The sequence below is a fragment of the Carettochelys insculpta genome, chromosome 14 (genome assembly GCF_033958435.1).
Source record: "Carettochelys insculpta isolate YL-2023 chromosome 14, ASM3395843v1, whole genome shotgun sequence".
NCBI lineage: Eukaryota > Metazoa > Chordata > Testudines > Carettochelyidae > Carettochelys > Carettochelys insculpta.
Genome location: NC_134150.1, coordinates 40,011,987 through 40,032,813, shown reverse-complemented (window position 1 = coordinate 40,032,813; position 20,827 = coordinate 40,011,987). Strand labels below are relative to the sequence as shown.

At 41.6% G+C, this 20,827-nt stretch overlaps 1 protein-coding gene across 2 annotated transcripts in view; it reads left to right on the top strand.

Moving 5' to 3' along the window:
* ZCCHC14 (zinc finger CCHC-type containing 14) overlaps positions 1-20,827 on the top strand; it is an 83,342-nt gene that overhangs the window by 53,510 nt on the left and 9,005 nt on the right. The window contains exons 3-12 of one of the 2 annotated variants that reach the window (XM_075008898.1): positions 2,432-2,505; positions 6,507-6,578; positions 6,754-6,863; positions 9,231-9,325; positions 9,418-9,472; positions 11,536-11,641; positions 13,720-13,811; positions 18,422-18,549; positions 19,008-19,148; positions 19,230-20,672. In XM_075008898.1, coding sequence (XP_074864999.1) covers positions 2,432-2,505; positions 6,507-6,578; positions 6,754-6,863; positions 9,231-9,325; positions 9,418-9,472; positions 11,536-11,641; positions 13,720-13,811; positions 18,422-18,549; positions 19,008-19,148; positions 19,230-20,672 — 2,316 coding nt within the window. Of the gene's footprint in view, positions 1-2,431; positions 2,506-6,506; positions 6,579-6,753; positions 6,864-9,230; positions 9,326-9,417; positions 9,473-11,373; positions 11,642-13,719; positions 13,812-18,421; positions 18,550-19,007; positions 19,149-19,229; positions 20,673-20,827 lie in introns of both variants that reach the window. The other variant, XM_075008897.1, reaches the window with a different exon arrangement.

Sequence of the window (20,827 nt, the reverse complement as noted above, 5' to 3'; positions counted from 1 at the left end):
CACACTCCTCTTTGAAGCTTAGTTATTCTTCTTTTAACCTTGTCTATATACAAAAATGTCTCAAAGACATCTACAACCATTATTTGATTGTAGGAAACGTGATAGGAAATGTGTCCTAAAAAAAAAGCATCAGCCTGTTTAAGCGATCTATGCAACTAAAAAAAAGTGGGGAGTGACCTAAGCTATTGCAAATCCTATTGATAAGACCCTTAAAATTGCTTGTTGAAGGAAACAGGTGGTTGACTTTCACATGCAGAGTGTGTTTTTTAAATATTATTTTTTACTTGTGTTACCCAGGAAGCCCTCTGGGAGGCTATCGCAGTTTACCTGGCAATTGGGGGCCGTGGTGGGCTGTTTGAATCCAGGGCTGGCCTTGGCCATCCAGCCCTGGGGAAAGATCTCCTCCCTGACCTCAGTGAGGTTGTGGAGGGCACAGCAGGCTCCCACATCCGAGGGGTGGTCACCACCACAACATCGAGGCACTTAAATCTCACCTTCAAGTGGCCAAAGGCGCACTTAACAAGGTAGTGTGCCTGTGTGAGCCAGCCGTTGAAGACCTCCTGGGATGGGGTGAGGTGTACAACCACATAAGCCTGGGCTGCAGGGAGTATACTGGGTCACCCGCCATGCAGAGGGGGATGGCAACGTCCCTCATGGGATGGCTTGCTCCCATTGAGGGATGTAAGTCCTGGCCTCTATCCTGCGGTACCGAGCAGAGTTCCAGAAGACATGCACGTCTTGCACCCAGTTTGGGCAGCCCACATAAATATCCATGAACCAGCCCCAATGGTCCACCAACGCCTGGAGCACAACCAAGTGGTTTCCCTTGCAGTTGATGTAGCATCTGGCGCTGTGGTCCAGAGCCCTGATGGCAATATGTGTGCCATTGATCACTCCAGAGCACTGGGGGAAGCTGAAGGCAGCGAACTGTGCCATGGCTATATTCAAGTCCCCAACACGCATGAGTCTCTGGAGCACCACCTGGTTGATGTCTCTCATGACCTGAAGGGGAAGGGAGGGAGCGTGGGCAGACGGGCTAGTGTGTATATACAAGGGTGCCTGTGTCCTCTCCCTGACCCTCCCTGCCTCCTTGTCCCCCCCCATCCCCAGTCCCTGGGGAGTTCCCCTTACCTGGCAGTCCTCGCCCGCATGCTGGGCCAGCAAGCAGAGAGTGTCTTATCTCGAGGACAATGGCCCTGATGGTGGATGTGCCCACCCCGTTTTGCTGCCTGATGGAGTGGTAGCTGTCCAGGTTGGCAGACTTCCATATGCAATCGCCGTGTGCCTCTTCACTGAGAGGGATGTCCGCATCCAGGTGTCCTGGCATCGAAGGATGGGGGCGAGCCAGTTGCATAGCTCCATGACCGTGTCCTCCTTCATTCTGAAGTTCTGCAGCCAATGCATGTCATCCCACTTGGCCAGGGCCACCCAGTCCCACCAGTCAGTGCTTGTGGGGTGTGTCCACATGCACCAAATGGCCCTGAGGAAGCGGGGGAGGGGGCAGCAGGGGCTGTGGTGGGTTGGGGCCCCCGGGGCCAGGTCTCCAGTTCTGCAGGAGGGAGAAGACAGCTGCCAGCAGGATAGCCAGGGCATTCCTGAGGGTCTGCAGTTGCTGTGGGTCCATGGCTTTCAGAGATGAGGGTCAGAACCTGGCACAGGCTCAGCTTCGCTGTGATCAGCTTGGCAGGCCTCAGCAGCATGTGCAGGGAGGGGTTGTTTGGGAAGGGCCCTTTAAGGTAGTGCATAGCTGGCACTCCCAGAAAGGCTTTCCAGCCATGCAACTCCGTCTGCAGTGTTTCCTGGCCCATTGTTTTGAAAGAGCACCCGTGCTGTGTGGGTGTGCTTTTTCGAAAGAACGGATTGCTCTTTCAGGCCTCTATTTTATTTGTAGATGCGATCTTCTGGAAGAGATTGTCCGGAAGATTGTCTTTTGGAAGACTACTGTTGTGTAGGCGCAGCCTCTGAAAAAAGTCAGACACGTAATATTAGGGGACATGTTTGATAGTTTTACTCTTAATTCCTCATTTTCATCTGCAAAATGGGGTAAGATCTCCATTCCACATAGGATTGTTGTGAAGATAAATTCAGTAGTGCTTCCAAAAAACTTTGAACATTTGGTTTTAAGTGCCATTGAAGGATCACAAGCAAATAATGAATTATATGTTCCGTGCAGGGTTTGGATGGTGTATAGTAAACAAGTCGTTTGGATGAATACATGTTGAATGATGAAAGTAGATGGAAATGTTGAACAGGTACCGATTCAGCAATTGTCTTATTCAGTGCACAGGAGGAATAGCAAATTTCTTGTTGTGTATACCTGTAATACTGCCATACTTCACTCTCAAAACAAATTTTGCTTCTAGATAAGAATAACTAGGTTTGCCAGTGTTTGGTAACTTTCTTCTTATTCTTTTTTCTTTACTTTTAACAGTGAATGTTGAAAAAGTGGAAGTAAAGGGACTGGCCCACAAGAAGAATGAAAGAAGTGTTGACTATTCCTTTGAGGTAAAGTTTGAGGATAGTCCTTATAAATATTTTTACATCCACTAAAATTGGACAACAGATACAGTACACTAAATAAAGCAAATGTAAATGACATTTTACATATCTTAAAAACTAATAATCAAATTTTATGTACTTTAGATCCTGAGATTACATTATCCACAAATGATGCATAGATGTACTAGGCAAGGCTTCAGATACTTTCTGAAGTCTGCTGCATGATGGGTGAGGGGAGAGCTCTTGTGGAGTGTCCTTCTCCACCTTCTCTGAAGAAGGTGTGAAGGTTGAGCTGACTTGTCTTCTTACAAAGGTTTTTTTGTAGCTCTCAGTATGGTCGTAGCAATTCATGGAAGCCTCGTCTGAAGGTCAGGCTTCGTCCCATGAAGGGATCGATTTCCAATACACAATCAGGTTTGAAGCTTGGAGCAAAAAATCATTAAGATTTGATAAGTCAGCTGTGGTTTTTGGTCCCAAATCCTCCTCCTCTTCACTTTTGTTAACACGAGATGTTACTATGAACTCTTGAAGGTCTGTTAACTTCTGAGAGTGAGAGGTCAGCAACTTCGTGAGACTCCATCGTCGATGTCGTCAGCACCCAAACATTTTGTATTCACTGAAGATTTGTTTCATCCTCAACTGCAGAAACACCACTGAAATCATTCACTGTCTCCTTTCAAAGTTTCTACCACACAACATTAAGGATAGACTGTTACATGCCATCCAGGGATTCTTTTATTATGGTTATTGTGGCTGCAGTGGTGTACCATCTCCACACATCTTTCATTGTAAACTGTGGATTATTTTCAATGCGCTCTTCGATGTGGTTGAACATGTGTCTGGCGTAATAACTCTTGAGGTTTTTTTGTTACACTTTGATCCATGCGTTGAATGAGTGAGGTGGTGTTTGGGTGGGAGGAAGGCAACCTCAGTGTTAGGGTGACCCAACAGTCACGAGGCTGAGTGACCATGTGCGTTGTCCATAGTCAACAACTCTTTAAACACAAGATTTTTTTGGGGTTAGGTAATGTTCAACTTCATGAAGGAAGCAGTTATGAAACCAGTCCAGAACCAGCACAGGAGTTAGCCATGTTTTTCTATTAGCTTGCCAGAAAACAGAAAAATGATTTTAATTTTGTTCTTAAGAGCATGTGGGTTAAGGACTCAGTAAAGAAGCATTTGCACAAAATAAGAAAGTTAGCCTCTCCTTTGTTGCCTTAAACCTGGAGCCGACCTCTTTTCTGTTGAAAGAAAAATGCATTTGAGCATGCTCTTCCAAAACAGGCTGGTCTCATCTGCATTGAAAGCTTGTTTGGGCAAACAGCCCTCTTCTAAATCAATTTCTTGATGTAGTCAGGAAAGTCAGTTGCTGTTTCATGATCGGCTGATACCGTCTCTCCCACCAACTTCACATTATGTAGGTTATAGCACTTTTTAAACTTACCAAACTAACCCTTGCTGGCTTTAAACTTTTCTGCATCTCCCTCCCCTGTACTTTCAATTAAATGCTTGTAAATTCGCTTGGCTTTATTACGAATGGCATACATACTAACAGGCATTTTTCTCCATCCAAACATTCAATGCCTTTTCCATTTTTCTCACCTGAGTGGATCATGTGATATACAAGATGGTTTTTAAAGATGTTGGTGTGCCTCTTGCAACACTGTTCCTAATAGCATCCTCATTGTTCTTGGTATGAAATGCCCAAGAGCACATATGCTTTCACCTTGGGCTAACTTTTCAAGGACTTTTAATTTATCTTTCAAAGACATCACACTTCTTGCCCTCTTGGCAATATTGAGAGCACTTTCACTGCTCACGTTCTTTGGGGATATTTTTAAAGTTTTCAGTTATCACTCAGTTGAACACAAAATGGTCTGTAAAATATGCACAAATAATGTGTGAAGCACAAAGAGAGAAGTTACTTTATGCAAGATGAAAAACAGGTTTCTGCCACTGAGCATCACAGTCGCCGGCCACACAAAGAAGGGAGAGGGAAGCGGCTTCACACCTCCAGGTGCATCAACCATTCTCATGACTGCGAGACTATATGGCAGCAGCTAACCATGCAAATGAGCAAAGTTTGAATGTTCAGGTTGTAATTGCTCATGGTGACTTGTGTACACTCAAGGCAGTTTCTTCCCATTTGTGGAACAAGTATACAGAAGACAACTTGTGTTCCTTAAATCTCCTGTTTGAGGAACTTGTAGTTAAGAAGGGATTGCTGTACTTCTGACTGATTTGGAACCGCTTGTAATTGCTCTGTGAGTGATGAGAACTGTATCATATTATATTACCAAAACAGTTTGCCAGATGTCAGTTAGGCTATGGCCACATAGCCAATTATTTTAAGATAACATTTGTTATTTCAAAATGACTTTGCTGTCGTCTGCACTACATAACTGCTATGCCAAAAAAAATTCAGAGTAGCAGGTGCCTTATTTTTTAATCGGTAAACCTCATTGCGGGAGGAATAAAGCTTATTTTGAAATAACAGTTTTGAGATGGGTGCTGTTAAGATGGAGAATAGCATTTATTTTGAAATAAGCAATGTGTGTTCAGACTGTGTATCTCGAAATGGCTAAGTGCTATTTTGAAATACATTTTGTGTGTAGCAGCCCTATTTCAAAATAGCTATTCTGGAATAGCTTATTTCAGAATAAAGCTGCTGTGTAGACATTGTCTTATTGGTATTACAAAACTGGGGAGTGGGAGATATACCTCCTTTCATATTTTGTGTAACTGCTCATGAACCCTGACGGACACTTGGTAATTTAGCATGAAATGATTGTGAGGAGATGGGGAGAGAGATTTTGTAGAAATAGGGACTTGAGTTTTCTCTCTTGGCTTTTGTATAGCAACTGTAGGAAGAGGAAATTCCTCAGTTATGTAATGCATTTTACTCTCCACTTATTAGTGTTTTGGAAGAATCCTGATGGTTGGAAAAACTTTGTGTGTGTGTTTTCAGTTGTCATTGAAACGAGTGTTGTGGAAAAATTGCTTCCTGCTTTTTAAAAGCATGAAGAGCGGTTTTTCCGTACATTGCTATTGAAGACTGAGATGCAGTCTGAACACCTGATGTCAGATATTTACAGTTTAAGGATCCTTAGGATCAGTAATGCTAACCAGGCTTTTCTGGTGTTTTTCTTATTTGTTTTTGCCACCAGAGTCTTGCTTTTGGCTGTGGTTCAGCCAGCCAGCTGTGAACCGAAGTAAGTCTGTATATTAGGGTAAAAGAGTTGTAGAGATTTTTAATAGAGAAGCCAATAGGACGAGGAGCTAATCTCTTTGCTTTTCTAGAATGTATACAAGACGCTGTCTGAATTGTGTAGAGAGAACAGCAACTGCAGTTTTCATTGTTGAGCTATTTGTTATTTTGCATGGAACATTTTCCTCAGATCTTCAACTTTGCATTACATATGGAATTGACTCATTGTAAATGAGCACTGTATTGTACTGTGGTGTGCTGCTGTTCAGATTCTAGAGACCGTTTCAGTTAACAATGGGAGAAAGATGTTTCCCCCCTCATTGTTTTTTTTCTCATTTGGTTATAACATTTGATATTGCTGGCAATGGCAGTGGTTTGAGCATTGGTCTGCTAAACCCAGGGTTGTGAGTTCAATCCTTGAGGAGGCCATTTAGGGATTGGGGCAAAAATAGGTGTCAGGGATGGTGCTTGGTCCTGCCAAGAGGGCAGGGGACTGGACTAGATGACCTCCAGAGGTTCCTTCCAGTCCTAGGAGGGGTGTGTGTGTGAGAATAGCCTTTGCGATAACGGCACTTAGCAGTCTGAGTCAAATACTGCAAGAAGGATGGACAGCCATCTCTGAAATAAAAATACTGAGTCGAGAGACTCTGAACAAAAAGTTTGATCACGTTTATGCCAAACATACAGATGACCCAAGACGTTGTCACATAATGGATTATTAAATATTGAATATTCTATTCATTCAAAGCTAACCATAGAGCTACATGTTAACTAAACTGAACACTTTTCATTTCTTAAGGTCTTGTGGTCTGATTCTTCAGTGACATTGGTAACCAAATCGTCTACTGAAGTGACTGAATTTATTTCAAAGGTAAAGGACTCTAAATGTACTTGTACTTTGTCCCTGTAAGAAATTTGGTTTAATGATATTTTCGAAGTGCCTTAAGATAACATGAATTGAACTACACAAAACATGTAACTCAAATTACGTGTAACAAGTTGTCTTTTCACCTTTTTTTCCAATTTCTGATATTCTCTTATTTTAGCTATCTCAGCTGTACCCAGAAGAAAACTTGGAGAAATTCATTCCTTGCCTACCTGGTCCAGATTCATGTTACCTAGAAAGAAACCACATGGACCTGGAATCAGATGTTCGGTATGCTTCATAAAGCTGATTTTTTTACTTGCAGGTTGGCTTCCTTGTCTGGGAAAGGAGAGAGGAATCAGGAAATAGAAACATCGTGTTTACCTTTTAAACTACTTTCAAGAACTTTGAATCTGATTCTACAAACATACTTGCTTGCTGTTCCCACTAATTTCAGTTGTACAAGAGTTTATATAGATTTGGAGCTTATGTTTAGAAATCAACACAACCAAATTATGTTATGTTACACTTTCTGAAGGAGTGAAAATCATGGGGCTCCTTGGTAGAAATAGAATGAATTATGGCCATAAGATGGAAACAGTTTGTTTAAAAAAGCGATCATGTTTAGATTATTTCTGATACAAATTGAATTAAGAGTGAAGTTTTAAGTTGGTTCAATATGGAATTTAGTGAGAAGCCACACTTGGGTTAACTACTCGAAAGAAGTAGCAAGAAAAAAAAAGGTGAAATTGGCAGCATTTTTGGTAATTTGTTTTTTAGTTACACAGCTTTTTCTGATAGTCACTCAAGATCTTATTTGCAAATGGAAGTTTTGTCCGTAATTTGGTCTGGCCCCTAATGGAAAAACAGCCAGAACTGGAGAAAAATACAATAAAATGAATTTCTGGGTAATATTTCTTATTTATGGAATATGGAGGGACTCTCACTATGCTGTTCCCCACAATTAACTTGAATCCAGTTGTTGTTGTTACTTTAGAAAAAACGGCTATAGTCATGTGAAATGATTGACTTGTGTATGTGCAGAGTGAAACTGTTTTCTCTTTATGATTTGTCCTCACCCTCCACTTGCAGTGGCACACAAATCCTGTTAACAAACCTGTATTAACATATTGTTTTAAACCAGCCTTTCCCAACATGATTCACTTGGCCATTATCGACCAACCAAAATAGGTTTAAAATATCTAATTTGGAACACCATCGAGCAAAATGATGTCATCCATCTATTAGTTTGTTTAACAAAGCAAAAAAGCAGTCATGTAGCACTTTAAAGGCTAACAAAATAATTTGTTAGGTAATAAGCTTTCATGGGGCAGACCCACTTCTTCAGATTTGGAGATTAGCGCTGTAATGGAAATAGTGCTGAAAGTGAATTGGCACAATGAGTATAAAACAGAGATACAAACAAAAAAATTGAAATGAATTACAAAGAGCTTGCTCATCTTTGATACTTGTAGTGATCACTTAACAGACAATTACAGTAAGTAATTTTCTCTCCCCTCCTCCCTCCTCTTCTCCCCCCTTCTGTCCTATGTACCTGATTTGTCAGTTTTCATTTCAGTTTTTCTTTTTCTTTTTTTTTTTCGGTTTGTATCTCTCTGTCATATAGTTGTTGTGCCAATTCACATTTATGTTTAATTTATGTAATTAATGTAAATTTATGTTTAGATGATGGTGATGAGTAATCTTAATAATTAAATGACCCCTCTTAGGCTTTATATCTTTGTCACTGCTATTGATTCATTGGCAACAGTTTTCAACAAGTCTAGGTTAACAGAGTAACAGAGTTACTCTTTACAAAGCAGTGGTTAGACCTTTGCAACAGAGAAGAATAGATGTTTATTTGTATAAAGCTAAATACATTACAGAATAAAGAACTCAAAAATTGTGGTGTTTTAATTTTTCACATTAGTTACTCACTCATGTCTCTGTAGTTTAATTGTGAAAGTGAACTGTGAACTTTTGGGGTAGAAACTTGCATGTTCATAGAAGTAACTTTTGACCCAATGTCTGTTTAGACATTACAAATGTGAAGATGAAGTCAAAACATTCTCCTCCTTGCCCATTTTTTATTAACTTTTCAACATTTTGGTGCTTTCAAAATATGCAGATATTTTGTCAGGTGAAAAAACAAATTTTTTTGCTCTGTAGGGAAAAACTCTGGTAATGCACATTAATATAATGTATGTTTTGTACATTGTAAAGTTCTAAAAGTTTGCCATCTCGAGTGAAGAGGAATGAGCTGAGCAGAAAATATGACACCTGTTTTACAGCCTCTTTTACTGTAATGCCAGATGACTATAGGTAGTGCTATTCCTCCTGTTCATTTGAAAGCTTAGCATGAACAATAGTAGACAGCTATATTTTATGGGCTTTAGTTTCACATTTCTAGAAGCAATTTTCAAGTTTATCCCTGCACACACTGTGGTGAGTTGTTCACTGTTCCAACTTCTTGTATTCATAAGTTTGTAATCAGCTATGAAGGTAAACTATTAACCAACATAGAGGCAGTATAAAGGAATAGCATGGATTCCGTAGACATAAAAAACAATAATGGTAAATGCCAATTTCAGTATTGATTTCAATGTTGATTCCATGGCCAATTACGAAACAAATATAATTTTGTAAATTAACATTTAGGTATTTGGCATCCTTGCCTTCCCATGTGCTGAAAAATGACCATGTCAAGAAATTCTTCAGCACATCATCATCTTCCCAGCAACTTCAGAGTGCAAGTGAGTTTAAATAAACAATTCAAAATGCACATATTATTGATGTAAATCTAGTAAACTGATGTCAGTCAAAATTTTTTTAATCTCCTGTTTAGGTCCTGGCAACCCATCTCTCTATAAAGTAGTCACTTCACTGGGTGCATCTGGAAGGTGAGATACCTGACTTATGTGTCTAATGTAGAGTTGTAAAATTCTGTCATTTAGGTAGCTATCTACATGCCTTTGTTTGAGAAAAAAAATATTTAATTTAGTGTTGTTATATGCCCTAGGGGATTCATGCTTACCTGTGTTGATCTGTGGACCTCTTGGCGCAGTGAACTCTGAAAGCTATGTTTTCAATGACTTTGTCTACACTGAAGATTTTAGCAAATGCTGACATTGGTCCACAGCCCTACTCATGCCAGCAGTTGTGGGAGCTCTACCGTAGATACGCAGCTGGCATTTTTAGTGTGGTGTTTTTACCTGCTCTACACAAAATTGCTGAGAATGGTAAAATTGTGAGAATCACTTTATATCAGTACTCCCACTGTTGTTAGAACCAGCTGACCCACAATGGTGGGAGCATTCCTGGTTATTATTGCTTATTACATTTACCTGTCATTGCTCGCGGTCTGCTTTCAAGGTGAGCTCTTCAGCTATGTCTAGGTTACAGTGATTTATTGACAGAAGTTTTTGTCAGAACATATCTTCTGACAAAACTTCTGCTGACAGATTGCAGCCAAACTGCCAAGCAGATCGCAAGAGTGATCCGCTCTGTCGTCAAAGAGCAGCCAGACTACCTGCTGTGCCCTTGACAAAACAGCCAACTGGAAGCACAGCAGATGGGGCTGTCTGGTGTCCCAGAAGTCCTGTCTGTCTACAGAGGGCCCCTCAGAACATCCAGATAGGCTGTCTGTTAGGCTTCATGGGGAGTGGGATAAGACTGTCAACAAAAGTGCTGCGTTCTGTTGATTACTGTTGACAAAATGCCTTGGGAGTCAGGTAGCATCTAGGGTTTTGTCGACAAAACATTCCTGCCTTTGAGACAGGAAGCCTGTCTTCTGTATACATGTATGTACCACATCTAGCACAGTGGGGCCCAGATCCCTGATTGTGGTCTCCGTGGCAGTACCAGAACACAAGTAGTAAATAATAATAATCTTCTTTAGAGGCACAGCCATAATTACACAACCCTGGTCTTCTCTAATATCAACTAGATTTTGTTAGTTTGCTCCATACTTCAGTTGAATGTGTCCCTTTAAAAGGTAATGGTTTTTCAAACTGTACATCTAGTTTTCCTCAGGGAGGACACTGACTTCTTCCAACGGAAGCTTATGACAGCCAGGGGAGGAGAAAGAGAGAGATACTCCAGCCTTTTTAGTAGGATTTGACAAATCTAGAAATTGAGTAATGAATACTTTATAGTTGAGAGGTGATTCTTGGTTTGTCAGCTAGATGTGAAAAGATCAAGGGAGCAAATAATGTTAACTGAATAGATTCACTTGCTCCAGATGTGAGTGAATCTGTTAACACTTGGTTAACAACCATTTCACAATACATTTTTTTAAAGTATTGCATTTATGGGCCTTTGCCATAACCTGTGAAGTTACTTAATAATAATTGTACAGGAAGAATGCAGGTATTTATATTCTGTGATGTCAGGAGGGAAGAAATGCTAATATTGGAAACTCAGCTTTAACATTAGACAAAATCTGTACTGTGGCATCTCCTAGACTAACTGATTTTTTGGAGCATAAGCTTTCATGGGCAAAGACCCGCTTTGTCAGATGCCCATGAAAGCTTACGCTCCAAAAAAAATCTTAGTCCATAAGGTGCAATGGGACTTCTCGTTGTTTTTGGGGATACAGACTAACACGGCAACCCCTCTGATACTTAAAACCTGTACTGTTTTTATTGTATTAGCAGTGTAGAATATTAAAAGTATAAACTGGAAATTTGTATAATAAGCAGTGTATTGGATCCCAGAAACCTTGTCCTTTATTTTATTGGTGAATGGGTGTGTGCAGGACAGTAATCAGTATGCTAAATCAAATTATTTTTCTATATTGCAGACCTATATGTGGAGTGGCTGGCATTCAGTCTTCTCAGAATCATGTACAGCACTCAGCTGTTTCTTCAGTTGCACTACCCCATTGCTCACATTCAGGGAGTACAGGCTCATCATTGGCCTATCGCTCCCAAATGGACACTTCTTCACCCATGTTGTCTTCCAGTCCACAGACACCCCAGACCCAGGAGCAAAATGGGATTTTAGACTGGCTCAGGAAGCTGCGATTGCACAAGTATTATCCTGTCTTCAAACAACTCACAATGGAGAAGGTAAAGCGGTGGGCTAGACAGGAGAAAGGAATCTGTTTTTCAATAAGCCATATATTCTCTAGCATGTATAGAAAAACCAAATGGCAAAAGAGGCTCATGTCTACATTTAGAATGGCTGATATTTGTATCCAGAGCTGAGCAAACTATTTATAGAAACTCTTTATTTGATGAAGTGGCCTCCTGTTTTTGTGTATCAGCTATCCAGAGACTGACTTTAAACATTTCCTAGTTCATAATTTCCAACATCTGGCTTATTACAAACCATTTTTGCGCTTCCTGTTCACTTCTCATCCTTTGGTGTGCAATAAGTCATCGAAATCACATTTTATTCTGCTTCTTTATTTGATTTTTCCTTTCTGTTTGTGAAAACCTCGGTTATCCACTTGCATGGGATTCACTTCTTAAGTTCACATCTCTGTTTTGGCAAACGTGCATGAATGTTGGAATGCTTTCATTTTCCACAAGTCTGAACAAAAAAATCACTTACATGAATGTTTGTATAAAAATTGTAATTAATGCTGCTGCACTGAAATACATTGGCTTTTAATCAGATGAATCTAAGTACTATAATATCCAGCTCTGTAATATACATGTAAAATTAACCTCTTCCTCTTAGGCAGATTTGCAACTTGAGTGCCCTCTGGTGGATTAAGTACTTAATCTGATTCTTTTAAATCACAGCTCTGAATTACGATGATTTTTTCAGCACCGCAGCCTGGCTTTCAAAATATTATTTTAATAAGTATGGCCTTAAGACCACAATTCTTTAATTTGATTTTTCTCTTTCAGAGAGGAAAAATATGTATAGTTATTTTGCTTTTTCCTGATAAAATTGTGCATGTTTTCATGTTTGACTTTTTTCCAAACAGCTGCTATGCTTAAATTGCTATGTATGTTCTGTTCGCAAATATTCACAGTACCTTTGCAACAAGACTGACCCATGCAACAAAACTGAACTCCACTCTGGATGTAATACCTCAATGATTTCTGTGTTAAGTGACACATTCAGGGAAAATAAGTTACATTTTAACTTTTAATAACAAACATGATATACTCTGGGTTGACTCAGCTGAAATAAAACGGCGGTAATCAGCATGACTATATCAGCAGCAGATGTTTATTAGCATTAGTCAAAAATAATTTATCATCAGCAAAACAAACATAACTAAAAGAATCCCCAACCTACAGTTCACTCATCTTTCACTACCTTGCTATTGGCATCCTTCCACTTCTGACGTGATAGTGATTCTTGTGTGCTGAGAAGTAGTTAACGGCCCTGCATTCTGCTATAGCAGTGTTTCCCAAACTTAAAACATTTATGTACCCCTTTTGGGACATCAGCCTTATCAGCATACCTCCTCTCTCAGTGCCATCCCAGTGCTTATCTCCCGATTTTTAGTCATTTATTTTTTTGCTGAGTACCCTTTGAAATCCTTTTATGTACCATGAGTGGTGTGTGTACTACACTTCGGGAAACACTGTGCTACAGTTTTACTTCATGGAGCTACTGGTAATGCTATATGCATTAAGTATTCATTGAAGGGGGAAGTGGTAAAAATGTGCATCCTTAATCTGCCCTTTAAAACTTGTCCTTCCCAAAATTTGTCAACTGTTTTATATCAAATTGACTAGCCTCAAAATTACCGGTTTCCTGTATGTTATGTCATTCCTGTTGTTAGGTAATTGTTAGATACCTTCCAGAGAAGTCTGAAACTAGCAGGGCTTTTTTAGGGAGCCAAAATTCAAACTTTATTTTGCTTTCATGATACAAAATTGCCTTTCAGTCTGCACTTGGAGTATGTTGTCTTTATTGTGAGTGATCAATATAGGCAAATATTTTAACAATATATATGTAATTAATCTAAAAATACCTCTTTAGAATATCCATTTGCATACTGTCCTAAATCTTTAGTGTAAAATAGAAACAAGACTTTATATACATGTGTAAAATCAAGAGTTTTTGAAGTACTTCTCAGAATTGGTAATCGTTGAAGGTGAGAATACAATAGTCATTTGTAAATTTATATATCTATGTATTGTACACTGTAAAATGAGCTCCATATTTCCTCCTATAAAAGTTTCTGAGCCTTACTGAAGAAGATCTGAATAAGTTTGAATCCCTCACCATGGGAGCAAAGAAAAAACTCAAGACCCAGCTGGAATTGGAAAAGTAAGTGTGTGTGTGTTGAGGTAGGGTTTGTCTGGCTTTTTCAGTTTGTAAAGTTATTCTGGGTTTTGCTTTGAGGACAGAACAAATTGCTAAACGTTCCAGGTTTTCCCCATGTGTAAATCTGGATCATGCTTCTTTTTTCACAGGGATAGAGAGGGTTTAGTTTGAAAAGCACTTTGGAAATGTGGTTTGTTTGTATTTATTGTATTATTGATTGTTCAAGAATGATAAAATAAGCACATATAAGCATTAGTGAATTTAACTTCAAAGGGAAACTGCCAACCATAAAGTAAACAAATTTCTTTACCTATCCGACTAAATTATTCATATTGAAAAAAACTTAAAAATCAGAATACTATTTACTGGTTGTGCTCTTCCTTTGTTTGTTTCCTTCTGTAACTCAGGTTGAACAACAAAAGTCACTTTCAATTTTAAGTTTTCAGATACATTCAATATTTGAATCCCAAACATAGTAGGATAGATGTGCAAACTCCAAAATGGCTCAAGTTCTGTTTTTTAATTATGACCTAGAACAGAAGTTTAGGATTACCTACGCCCTTCAGCTCACTATGGAACAACCACTCGTTAATATTTTGCATCACGTTACAAGGTGGAAGGTGCACTGTAAATAGTAACTAAACTCTTGCCTTCAATATTATTACTAAAGTTGAATTCAGCATCACCTGTGGCAAAACATTCTCACCATTAGCAGAAGTGCTCTCTCTGTCCTATGTTTTCCTCCCTTCTCTATCCTCCTGTTCTTGTTTCGATCCCCTTTCTTTTCTCAGCATTTTCTTCCCTGCGTCAATCTTTAAACCTCTTGATCTCTGGGCTTTGCTTTCACTTGGTTCTCATCCTAGCTAATTAAATGGCTTGTGTTGGCATGGCGCAGTTGGGGTTACCACTCAAACCAGATTAATGCTGAAGCGAGGGGGGTTCACATTTGTGCATCACTCATCCATGCTCTCTGCAAACTCAAGCAAACAATAATGTCTTGGTTACACTTGTTTTACATTTGAAAGGTTGATTCTGTGGAGTCCAGATATGCCAATTGGGCAACATAAATACATCTAGCTGACCATGTATTTGATGTCTCTGCTGCAGGGAAATATTTATTTAAAAACTGTTCCGGTATTTGGGACACACATCACACTTTCCTCCCAACATTTTTGTTAGTTGTAGGCCATGTCTATACTATAGACTTCGGTCAACACATGTTCCATTGGCATGCAGCTTGCATGTCACCTGGACACATGCATACTTTGTGGCCTACATTGGCACTGCATGTATGTACCAGGAGTGCTTGTGTCATTGCAAAGTGCAGTGCACCTTGTGTAGATTTCCCATGGTGCCATACATCACTGCAACACAAAGCCTGGTGGGAACTTTCACCATATGTTGCGGAATAGAAATGACTCATGCAGGGATCTCTGGGAGTGAGTGGTCAGGTTCCCAGCAAGCAGCTTTCTCCACGCTGTACTGCCATCCATATCTGATCTTTTCTTCCCGACCCCCTTTAAAAAAAATCTCACAAACCTGCTCAGCACATCTCGGTGTCCACAATATCTGACAGAAGCAGGGAAACCAGAGCTCTGTGCTATTCTTATTGACACTACGAATACAGGATACAGGAGGCTCCTGTAACGCAGATTCATGGGAATTACCATTACTATTGAGGAGGTCAGAATTTCTTTGAGGACAGTTTGCTGAGGGACATAGTCAAAAACTATTCAAGGTTGTTGGCATTCATGGAGTATCTTCAGATGGTGGAGCACAGCTTTTAGGTCCAGAAACAAGCATGAAATGTTAAGGCCGTATTTTAATACCAGTTTAGGAAAATAAGAAGTGGCTTTTGGACGCAAAAGACAGCATTATTGGAATTATGTGCTGAGTTCATTTCAACCCTCCAGCGTAGGGATACCAGAATCACACACATTTAGTGATTGGGCAACAAAATGGCAGATAAAATTCAGTGCTGATAAATGCAAAGTAATGCGCATTGAAAAGCACTCTCTTTTACATTTGAAAGTTTAACTGTGGAATTTAAATGCACCAGGTAGGCCACAGATGTGCAGTTAGCTGACTGTGTATTTGATATCACTGTGGCAGGGAATTATATATTTTGAACTGTTCTAATGTTTTTCAGAAATGCCAGCTCAGTGTGACATGGTGGTCACAACAGCTAACATAATGCTACAAAACATTACAAAAGAGAGAAACCAAGCAAAACTACCATAATGCCACTACCGTCAAACCTCAGTTATCCAGCACTCCATTTTATCCGACACTACCTGAGGTGGTATGGGATGAAATGGAATGCTGGATAACTTTGGAGTTGGATAACCTCCCCCAGCACTGCGCAGTCGGCAACCCACCCGGGACAGAGGGCAGCCCCGCTGGGGCCAGCAGTGGCTGCCCACCCAAGCCAGCTGGGGCTTCCCACCCAGGGCTTTGCCTGGGGAGATAGTGCCTGGGCAGCAACCAGCTCGCCTGGGCCCTGCACCGTGGGGCCATCCAGGGCTCAGGGCCCTGGGACTGGCTGGGGCTACCCACCCAGGACCAGGTGGGGCTCCATGCCTCAGGCACTGGGGTTCCCCACCCTGGGGCCAGCTGGGGCTCCAGGACCAGGACCAGGCAGGTCTCTGCGCCGTGGGACCAGCAGCAGCTGCCTGCCCAGGGAACCAACTCAGCAGCGGCAGCATCCCACAGCCCTGTGGAGCTGCTGCCAGCTCTTACGAAGGGGCCCAGGCAGCTCCTCCTTCCAGTCCTCCCCCTCCACAACCTCCCACCACACCCCGATTATCCAACATTTTTGGGTATCTGACCATCAGTTGGTCCCAATTATGTTGGATGACTGGGGTTTTCCTGTATGTAAATCCACGCTAAAGCTGCACCTGGAGTAGTGCATGCACTCCACCCAAAAAGATATATTAAAATCAAAAAACAAAGGGCAACAAAATGACAAGAGTGTGGAACAGGGATGTAACATCCCATTTAATGAGTTAACCAGCTAAATGCTAGGTTTAACTGATAAACCATTAAACAGGTGGCAGAGACCATCTGGGAAGGCCTCCCTCTGCCATGGACAGCAGCTGGTCCAGCTGGGCTGGGGCGACCATGCCCATGGTGGCTGCCCCAGCCTAGCTGAAACGTCCCTGCCCACAGCACCACTGCAGGTGGGGGTTGTTCCAGCTAGAAAGGAGTAACCCCAGTTCCTGGTACCTGGGGCATACTGTGGGCAGGGGCGCTCCAGAGTGTGCTGTAGAGCTCCAGAGTGTGCTGTGGGCAAAGATGTTCCAGCCGTGCCAGAGCAAACACCCTCTCCTGGTCACAATGCAGGGCTGGAGCAACACCCTGCTCCTGCCCCGATTGGTTAATTGTAATGGGTAAGCCTCATCTCTTTAGTCCTGGCTTGTGACATTGCTGTCTCTTCCCCCACCACATTTCCCCACTTCTCCTCCTCTGTTTATAGTGGAGGTCTCTATTTTGGGTTCCTCCAGGGTGTCCATAGGGGTTTGCACTGTATTGGTGAGGTCTCTGCCAAGCATGACATGTAGCTTATAAAATCTGCAGGTCTTTTGGTCTCCTGATTGTGTGGTGTACCAGCCACCTGTCTTCTGCTTTCATGAAGCACTGCTGCTAATCACTGTTGTACCCCTTCGCTTGTATCCCCTGTGCAATCTGTAGAGGACCATATTCCTACAGCTCATAGATAGCTGTGTTTGCAGAGCCTTTTTCCCCATGGGCCTCGGACATTCAGTATTTCTTGTCTAGTCCAGACAGGAGTGCTTTTAGTGTGTGGCGCTGGCATGGTCTACTGGGCAGGTGTACTAAACAAGGGAAAGCACCTAAGTGTGTTTGCCAAGGTGGGCGATCAGGAAGAAGCATTTCAAAAATAAGTAGAAGGTTTTAAAGTGAGGAGGCGTCTGGTCTTTATCTCCTATTGGCATTTACAGCTGTGACCAAAGCAGGTGCTGTTGTGGAAATGGGGCACTGTGGGTAGCTGATGGAGGACTGTGTGTACTCACACTGCATTAACTTTAGTAGGTGGACTCTGGCCAGTTCCATGCTGTTCAGGGAGGTGCTGTTACTCATTGCCATAATGGGGTGCTTATGTTCACCAGAGACAAGTATAGACACATGCATAGTGAGGCTGACATCAATGTAGCTTTGCAGAATATACCAGGCCTTGGATTTTGTAAAGTTAGAATCACGTTTAATTTAACCTTAAATTCTCTGCATTTAGCTTTTTCTTTGTCTTTGTCATGAAGGGCTAGCTCTATGTTTTACTGTATTTCATTAACCAGATGGAATTTAGTCTCCTTTTGTGATGTTTTAACCTCACTACCTTATATATAAATAAGTGGCTCAGGACAACACACAGTAATAAAAAGACAAATGTAAACGCTGGCAAAAAACAGTGGTCAGGATTAATTTAATTTCTCAATATTTCATATTTGAGCATCTTAAATTAGCATAACCTTTGTACAGATTACTGAGGTAAATGACGTAGACCCATCTGCCTCAATTTAATTCAGAAATCTGCTTAAATACCAAATTGTTCTAACCAATTGTTTTTTTTTTCCACCCCCCCATCCCATTCACTGTAGAGAAAAATCAGAGAAACGGTGCCTAAATCCAGCAACACCTTCTTCAGTTACCAGCAGTGGAGTGGCAAGGGTCCCTCCTACTACTCATGTAGGGCCTATCCAGAGTATTCGTGGCAACCATACTGCAGGTAAATAAACAGTATAAAGAGCAGTGCACTATCACAAACCCTATGGCTTAGGATAGTTTTCTTCTTGTGCAATAGCAAGTTTTACTGCCCCTAGCCTCAAAATAAAACTGAATTGTTTTGTGTCAGTCTTTTGTGATCAGGTTCAACCAAAGTTTAGCTGGTTACTTGAGGAATCTTGTTATTCCTGGTGATATCTGAGTGAAGCAAAAGTGAAAGATCATTCTGTGATCTGCATATGAAGAGCTGGCTGAGCTGTTGAGTAACTATTATTTCTTTGTACTTCTGCTCTTCAGGCCAATTGTGAAGGCCCCACTAAAGCATCTTTGGCTATTAAGGGGCAGCATATTGCAGGACACACATTCATAAACTGCAGTTTTGTACCAGGCTTTTATCATTTAGATAGCAATTTTGCAAATAGTTCTCCCATCTTCTGACTTTCTCACATACTTTATCCCTAGAGCTGCGTGTAGATGTGGATCAGCCAGCCCATCCACTTCCCCGAGAAGGTAGTTCTTCTGAGTACTCCAGTTCCTCTTCCAGCCCCATGGGCATCCAGATCCGGGAAGAGAGCTCAGATAGTGCTGAGGAGAATGAGAGACGTAAGGAAAATCAAGCAAAGCTAACGTGTGCAGTGATCTGTCAAATAAAGCAGCTGTATTTATAGATCTTTCTGTCTCTAGGTTTAGAGATTCACTTGGACAGTTCAGAAAAGGAGAAGCCAGTGATGTTACTAAATCATTTCACTTCAAGCTCTGCCAGACCCACAGCACAGGTTCTACCAGTCCAGAACGATGCAGGCTCCAATCCTTCTGGTCATCATACCTTGCCAATGCAAATGATGACAGCAGCGTCCACCCATATCAGCCCTATTCGAATGCTAAATTCTATGCACAAGTCAGAGCGAAATACAGACATGAAGTTACTTTCCTCTTCTGTGCATTCACTTTTGTCTTTAGAAGAAAGAAATAAAGTTTCACCTGGGCCTAGAAGCAGCATTAAAATGGACAAGAGTTTTGGAAATACAGTAGTTGATGTGATGCCTCCATCATCTCCTCATCAGTCCCTGCAAGTACTTTCAGGAGTTCCAGAAAACAGTTCTTCATCTACTGTTAGCTTTGGTCCTCGAACCAAAGTTGTACATGCTTCAACTCTGGACAGAGTGATCAAAACAACTCAACAGACATCATTAATAGGGGAAACAAGTACTGCTGCCACTGTAACATCCAGCACGGTCTTCCATATGGCACGTCCACCCATCAAGCTTCTGGTCTCATCTTCTGTTCCCACGGATTCTGCCACCACTGGACAAACTTCCTGCTCCAGCAATATGCAAATAAGCGTGTCTCCTGCAATAATCAATCCCCGGACTGCTCTGTACACAGCCAACACCAAAGTTGCCTTCTCTGGAATGAGCAGTATGCCAGTGGCCCCAATGCCAGGCAGCTTCTGTGCAAACAGTAACACTGCCTCATCCAGCAGCCATCCTTCCACATCATTTGCAAGCATGACAAATTTGCCTAGTTGTCCTGCACCCAGTTCTAGTCCTACACTTTCATCCGTTGCTGAGAACAGTTTCTATAGCAGCAGCAACAGCAGTAGTGGATCTGCAGCAAATATCCCTGTACCAAACCAGAATCACCACCACCATCACCACCAACAGCCACAGCAGCAACCGCCAGGGTGTATGGTGTGTAGTTCCTGTGGGTGTAGCGGGAACTGTGGCTCAGGGGGTATGACTGTCAGTTATGGTAACTACTTCCAGCACCCGTTTTCAGGTTCCTCAATGTTCACCTTCCCATTTCTACCCTTCAGTCCTTTGTGTAGTAATGGCTACGTCAACACGCAACAGTACAATGGCAGCACGACCTTTCCAGTGGTTCATTCTCCCTACAACAGTGGTTTAACCCCAGACTCTGTAATAAGTGGGCAGTCCACATTTGCAGTGCCCCCAATGCAGAACTTTATGGCAGGGACAGCAGGGGTATATCAGGCACAAGGAATGATGGGAAACAGCAGTGGTTCAGGCCACAAAAAAAATGGGAACCTTTCATGTTACAACTGTGGGGCCAGTGGTCACCGAGCTCAGGATTGCAAACAGCCACCAATGGATTTCAATCGACAAGGTAAGAAATGGGTGGTAGTGCTGATGTGGGGCTGAATTCTTAGTTTGTATGCAGAACTGGGTGTTGATCTGCATGGGAGTTGCCTATACATGTGGGGAAGTGAAGGAAATCTAATGATAGTATCTTGTCTTTATATCAAGTTTGCCCTACAGAAA